The sequence below is a fragment of the Halyomorpha halys genome, unplaced genomic scaffold (genome assembly GCF_000696795.3).
Source record: "Halyomorpha halys isolate HHAL.00 unplaced genomic scaffold, Hhal_1.1 Scaffold558.1, whole genome shotgun sequence".
Classification (NCBI taxonomy): Eukaryota; Metazoa; Arthropoda; class Insecta; order Hemiptera; family Pentatomidae; genus Halyomorpha; species Halyomorpha halys.
This window is the reverse complement of record NW_027115474.1, coordinates 263,829-271,482: the sequence shown is the minus strand read 5'-3', so window position 1 is coordinate 271,482 and position 7,654 is coordinate 263,829. Positions and strand designations below refer to the sequence as shown.

The following is a 7,654-nucleotide window of genomic DNA, read 5'->3' as shown; positions in this document are numbered from 1 at the left end:
TTACACATATTACTAGAAGTATATAAGCAACGACAATACGAACCTATGATCTTCGGACATGAATGGTCCTCGAAGTCTCCGTGACCTAGGCAGCCACGGCTTCCATTCCCGCACGTGAGGACGAGTCCAGAGTCGGTCACGAAGGCACTGAAGCCGTTTCCTGCGCTCACCCTGTCATTTACATTAACATTACTACATTAAACCTACAGTTTTCTTACTCCTATAATTACTTTCAATCAATAGAAAGAACCTATTCAATACTAATAATGTTGACGCCATGTATAATGTAATATACGCCATGTCATCATCATAATCAATCCTCTTAAACCGCATTAAGCAGTGTGAGAAGGAAGGGTATAGAGTCCTCTCCAGCTCTCCAGTGTGAGGAGGAAGGATATAGAGTCCTCTCCAGCTCTCCAGTGTGAGGAGGAAGGGTATAGAGCCCTCTCCAGCTCTCCAGGTGCCTTCGTCATTCCATTGAAGTCCTCTTCTCTGGAAGTCGCTTTTTACCTCATCTTTCCATTTTCCTCCAGGCCGTCCTCTTCCTCTCTTGCCCTCCACTTTGGTTCGGTAGGCCTCGCTACCTTTCCTCCTTGGCTCCATTCGCTGATGTCCCAGCCATCTCAGTCGAATCTCTTCTATCACATCGTTGGTCGGCTTAATATTGAAGTTCGACCTGATGGTGGTATTGCGTACTCTGTCTCTTCTTGTTTTCCAATCAATATTCCGGAGGAATCTCATTTCTGGTGCTTGTATCCTTGATTGACTCTTCGTCAGCGTTCATGATTCTAATGAATATGTCAAAATGGAAAGAAATGTCGATCTGAAAACAAGTACTTTTCTTTTCTTTTCCACCCCTTGCCTGTTTAGAAAACCTCTCTTAACTCATTCAAATGCCAGATAATACATAGTATTTAATTTAATTACATTTATTAGATTAATGATTTAATATATTGATTGTTTGAGAGTGGTTTATATTATGATCCACTTTTACTCTCAACTTTTTATTTTAAAAAAACTTCCAACGTCTTGGCCTGTATGAAGCATGCCCTCAACCGAATTGCCGAACGCACTTCACTTTTGGTTAGCTGGTTGGGTTGGAGTGGACTGTATAATTGAAAAAACCAGATATGATTAAATGAAATAAAATTCTATTGTTTAAGTTACAAATGGTGTAATGGGTGGCCGAAAGAAAACATTTATGTTTAGATATTTAGTAAATTTTGAAGGCTGGGCTATGGAATTGTAGATAATGAGGTGGTTGATGATGGTTACTATGTGTTGGTGAATGTTAATTAACTTACTCCATGGTTCTTTCTTCCCTCCACATTCTCATGCTTCTCTTCCCTCTGCTCCTGAGAACAACTCCAAGAGTTCTACTCACCCATGGTAGATTCCTCATGAGAGACAAAAAAAGAATAATGAACTGCTTCTACCAGAAGACAAGATGGCTCTCTCACACTAGTCTGGGTTGCTTCTCTTGCCACCGAGAGTCAGAATTCATTGTCCATTTCTTATATCAAATCACTTAGTTTCAATACAAAACTATTCTAGGTTGATATTGTTAATGAAGTTAATAGGAAAGGAAAAATATTTTTTGTGGAATAGTTTTATATTGAAATAATGTTGTTTGATATTAGACATGGACAATTATTAGAAGATATTATGTAGATGAAGTGATAACTCACGCTGCTACTGACTTGCTGAGAAGCGCTTCGACCAACTTGGGTTCCTCCTGCCAGTCAGTAGGATGGTATCCGAGTTCCCCTCTCTTTCCTTCACCCCAAGTGTACACCAGTGTGTCTGTACAACAATCACGCTTTTGAAACAATATATTATAATTTATTGGAGAAGTTTGTCGGGGGGTGCGGTCAGCAAAGAACAACATAAATAAACAAAACCATATTTATTTATTTTATGCCGACGTTTCGACCTGAGTTTCAGGTCTTCTTTAGGGGTTGTGGCGTAGAAGGAAGGCTTGCAACTCCTACCTTGCATGCTTGAGCTGCAAGCCTACCTTCTACGCCACAATCCCTGATAAAGACCTGAAACTCAGGTCGAAACGTCGGCATAAAATAAATAAATATGGTTTTGTTTATATATGTTGTTCTTTGCTGACCGCACCCCCCGACAAACTTCTCCAATCATTAATCTACGGTCAACTATCTACACCTTATTATAATGTATAATAATATAGTATATAGTATTATAGTTTAGATATTATAGTACATCGAGCATAGATTTAATATCATTGGTATTTATACATTAAACACTTGAGTAGCATTTAATACAGTTATTTTTTAAATAAAAAAGATACCATCCTTACAACTATTGTGTTTGTTAATATTTTATTTTGTTACGGTACCTTGCGATAGAGTTAGATGAATCCTGGATGCTTTTCATGATTAGTGCATCAACTGCAAGCCAGGTATTACTTACGAAGGTAGTAATGTTAACGTGTCGATGTGCACGAAGATCCAGTTGCAGTGAATTAGAAATGAAAAATAGAGTGATCTCACTTAGATGGAAGTTTATTTGGATGAAGGCGGCTTCAGTAGAGGGAGTATAGAGGAGCTGGTGCACTTACATGAGCAGCCAATCAGAAGCCAGCATTTGGTCACGTGCCTTATAACGGGAGATTTGAATTTAAATTTTTAGCTCGACCTACACTTAACCATTCACGTGATCATTAGGCAGCCAATCAGAATCTAGTATTTTGGTCACGTGAACCATGGCGGAGGATTTAAATTCAAATCTCCCGTTATAGGTCACGTGACTAAATGCTGGCTTCTTATTGGCTGCTCATATAAGTGCACAAGCTCCCTCATATTCCCTGTACTGGCATCTTCCTCTTTCCATATCTTCCTCTCTCCCGGGCTCTCGTACCTAGTTAGGGAGCCACTTTCTTCAGTTACTCTCAGAATCTAACTTGAATTTAGGGGAAAACAAATATAATGTCTCTGAATCCAGCGGAAGAAAAAAATGGTGCTTTTCTCACGTTTTATAAGGGCGATATGTTGGTTTGAAACAAAAAAAAACTTTTCATATATTTTATTTTATATCTTCGGTTCTAATCTGTTTAAACAGATCCGATTTGTGCTCTATAGTGCAATTTATAAAGCCCTAAACAACTGCTAAGTTTATAGAGCCTTAAACCACTGCCTGGTTTATTCTAGATTGGTTGAGTAGTGTTGAAGTTATCTATTTCTATTTTTATTTTTTTTCTCGAAGGAAATCAAAGGCCGATATAGATAGAAAATTTTGGAATTGACAGTTTTCTTTTCCGATTTTTTTTCGAAAATTCGTATTTAAAGGTTTTTTAAGGTACTAAAAACGAATATTAAATTTGTTTCACTCCTAAAAAATCATTCACCACACTTTGATAGGTCAGTCAGTCCGAATTGTTTTGATATACTACTAGTGTTATAACATGGGTAGGTCAGTAACATTTATATGTGTTCCAAGCCATGTAGGAATCGCAGGGAATGAACTGGCCGATCACGCTGCAAGAAAAGCACTCGCGCTTCCGGGACGGGGTAAAGCAATTTTAACTCCGTCAGAGATATGCAGGCCTCTTGACAAGGAAGTCAAAGATAAATGGCAATCCTTGTGGAGCGAAAGCCCAATGATTAAATTAAAAATTATTAAAAAGGATGTTAAGCCCTGGGGTACCTCCAGCCGTAAATGACGTAAAGAGGAAGTTGTACTGACTAGGCTGAGAGACACACGAGGCTCACCCACTGCTATCTTATTTCAAAAGAAACGCCTCCGAACTCCCTGTTTTGCAATAACAATAAGCCATGTTTTCCAATGATGCCCATATTTTACACCACACCTCAATAGCTTAGGACTAAGCTAAGATATCTCAAAAACCCTTGGAGACGATGATAAGGCAATAGAATTGGTGTTTCAGTTTTTGGAATCACAAAATTTACTGATAAAAATATAACTTGATCGAAAGAAAAAAATAATAAAATAAAATAATAAATAATCAAATTAAAAAATAAATAAAATTTAACGAATATTAGCAAAAATTAAATAAAATATAAATGGCGTTGATGATCAATGAAGTTTGGCGCCACTAAACAAACAAACAAACTACTAGTGTTATTATAAGTTTTAATTGAGTGTTTTCTTTTTTAAACAACAAATATTTTATTCTGTTGAAATGACACCCATTATTTGTTGTTTGGTATCACAGCAGGTTATGGTGCTCAAATTTTAGTAGGGTTGTGACATAACCTACTCTGAAACAGGGAGTGAAGCTAAAAAGAGGAAGTTGACCACGCCCTAGGAGCTCAGGTACATGTTGAGGTTAAAATTAATGTCTGCCATCGTAATGTAAACTGAGACAGAAGGTAACCAGTGATTGGATCCTAATCTACCACGCCCCTGGAGTCCATCCTCTCGCCAGCCTTTTTAGCTTCACTTTTTCGGGAAGCCTACTCTCTTCAGCATATTCCTTCCTTCGATAGTATTAACATGGCCAATGCATAAGTATCTTTTGATTTTATTCTTTTCAGAATATCTCCATAGTGGCCATTAATAATTTTTTTTTTCATATATCTATGATTTTTAAGTTGTTGGCTATTTTTTTACTGTCTAATATGTTTGGTTTTTCTTAAATACCCATTACTAAACACATAATTATATTGTAATATTTATAGTTGATGATACTCATTAGCATTCTGACCTGATGTGAGTGCTATATAGTGGGCAGCCCCGACGGCTACTCTCAGTATCTTGGTCTTCGGAGGAAGACGAACTGGAGAAAGCTGGAAGGAAGGTCCTTCTCCACTCAGCTGGAACAGGACAGACCTAGGCACATCATACCATACTGCCTCCTCTGTCTCGCAATCCATATTTTCCAATGTAACTTTTACTTACCTAATCTTCTGCGCCCTGTAACAACAAACCAACATTTATTTCTATTTAAATAAATATTATCTACAGAATCAAAATTATGAATAAACAAACAAAATAAGAAAGTCCCTTCACCAGTGTATGAAGTATACCTTCAACCGCATTGTAAGACACACTTCACTTTTGGTTGGCTGGTTGGGTTTGAGTGGACTGTATAATTGAAAAATGAAACATGATTAAATATAATAAAATTCTATTGTTTTATGTTACAAGAGGTGTAGGGGTTTACCGAAAGGAAACATTATCATTAGATTGTTAGTAGAATTTTGTATGACTGGGATATAGAAATTGTAGATCTGACATTGGGGTGGTTGATGATGATGCGGATGTTAACTATTGCTATGTGGACTTACTTCTTTCTTCCCCCCGCATCTCCAAGCCTCTCCTCTCTCTGCTGCTGGGAACCACTCAAGAAAATCTACTCACTCATGTAGATATTAATGATCAGTGAACAAAAATAAAGGATGGACGCTTCTCTGGTTGAAGACAAGATGGCTATCTCACACGCATCTGGGTTACTTCTCTTGCCACCAAGAGCGCTGGATGAGGCAAGCTTTTGATGCTGGCCACAAGGGCGCTACTGGTCCTAAACATGGCAGCCTTTCTGATTCAACCTTTCCGTTGCCGTAGGTTACCGGAACAACCAGTTTATAAAGGGGAGTATGCCCCATTCTACAACTTCACAGGTCCATTCTGCTGAGAAAAAATATTTTGAACTCAATACTAATCAATTTCTGTGATTGGGTTTCCAATAAAATCTGCTGAGAATACTAGAAAATTATCAAGGATCCAAAATTTATAATGATCATTTTGTGGTGTATCATGAAGATTCGATTTAATGTATCATAGTGTATATCATCAAGGGATAATTTAAAACATTGTAAAAGACCGGGAAATCAAATAATAAAGTGAAATCTGCTTAAAAAATAATAATGTACTGCCTTGAGATTTAATCGGGATGCCAGGATAATCGCTGAAGGCAATTATCCAAAAATAAGTTAATTAATTAATTATATATTGAGTCCTGAAAAACTATTCTGATGATTGGATTTTGTGTGTTAACCAGTTTATCAATTAAATATCTTAATATTTTAAAAAAATGTTGTTAGGATTACTTATATAATATAATAAGGGGTGGTATATTGGGTAATATAGTAGTATATAAAGTACATAAAGAGACTAAGTCTTTATTTATAATTTATTGCTATGATTAAAGTGATTGTAATGATTCAGATAAATAGTTGCCATAAAATATCGATTATTACATTATTACTTATTGTTTAATCTATACTTCATGCCGTGGGATGTAGTTCCGTAGGTGTCGTCTTGTTCATAAGGGATGTCCAGGTCTCATGGCTCTTCTTACGACTTCGTCTGGTCGAAGTGCATCTTGATCCTCTTCGCTCTTCTTTCATCTGCTTCTCCCTCAAGCCTGATCCTCTCTCCTTTAAATCTTCCTCTTCACTGCCCTTTTTCCTGGTCTAGTTGTCCTGTCCCTTTTCGCCACTTCCCTTTTGGGACATTACCTTATTTTTTAATCTAATTCCTCATTGGCCATAGGTGACAGAACGCTCCCTAGATAGGGGTCCCCTCTCCCTCCAGGCCCGAGAGAGGGTGGTATAGTTGACATGTCCAGGGCCTGCACCTGCTTAATTTGATTCTGATCCTTTGTCAAAACCTGTCGTTTTTGTTGATACTTAAGTATTGGTAGATCTAATAAGGGAATGTGGCAAACCAAACACAGATGTGTATATATCCAGGGTTGCAGTAAAAGGTTCCTCGAAAGGCTCCTACCTGAACAGGTATAGGGACAGATGGCGAAAAACCTTAATAAACGACATATTTTTATTGTAATAATGGCTAATGCTTCGAAACTTCGTTTCGGAGTGGTCTGAATTCACAAGTACCTGGAAATAGTTAATCTCAAGAATGCAGGCACCATCTTGGATACCATAGCTGGTACAGTAAACTTAAACTTTTGGACATAAATTCACTTACTTGTAGTTCACCCGGTTGCCTTTAGACTTCGCAGCGATCTTTTCGTAGAGCCTGACCACTCTCCGAGAGACCACAGACGCTGGAGGTCTGAGGCTAGGATCTTTCTGGAGCAAATCACTCACTAGCAGCTTCAATCCCGAAGAATATATGGAAGGAAGAGGTTCATAGACACCCTGTAAGTACCGTAGTATTATTATTAAACATTACATAATTGTTGGATTTACACATCAGAATGCTGTAAAATTGTTTTGAGCTCTGAGCCCTGTTTCATAAAGTACAAACTAATAGTATTAGTCTTGTCTATTTAACTTAATACTACCACACTGACTTGTACAATAGTAACTTGCGCTTTAGTACTTTTTAACTCCTGTATTATCACTAATAGTCCTCCCTATTATGAAAAAAAAAATAAGTATTAGTGTAATACCCCACTTACCCCTGTAGAACAGATTCGTTACTTAGGACTAAATCTGGACAAAAGACTGACATGGAATCCTCATACAAGACTGAAAAGACAGGAAACTGCTCGTCGATTTTGACTGTTACAGTATTTACTAGGTAAATGGTCCAAACTTCCAATCCATTACAAAAGACTGATCTACATGACTGTTATAAGGCCTATCTGGACATACAGAGTTGAGCTATGGGGCTCCACTGAACCATCTGATTCCTCTCGAATCCAATCCTTACAGTCCAAAATCCTTCGTAAAATCCTTAATGCTCCTTACTTTGT

General features: G+C 37.5%; 1 protein-coding gene across 1 annotated transcript in view; it reads right to left on the bottom strand.

Moving 5' to 3' along the window:
- The window catches only part of LOC106684226 (serine/threonine-protein kinase Nek8), a gene marked incomplete at its 3' end in the record, with an annotated part of 30,906 nt that overhangs the window by 7,095 nt on the left and 16,157 nt on the right, over positions 1–7,654 (bottom strand). The window contains 5 exon segments of the mRNA XM_067052522.1: positions 44–171; positions 1,689–1,803; positions 4,694–4,818; positions 4,888–4,902; positions 6,922–7,094. Coding sequence (XP_066908623.1) covers positions 44–171; positions 1,689–1,803; positions 4,694–4,818; positions 4,888–4,902; positions 6,922–7,094 — 556 coding nt within the window.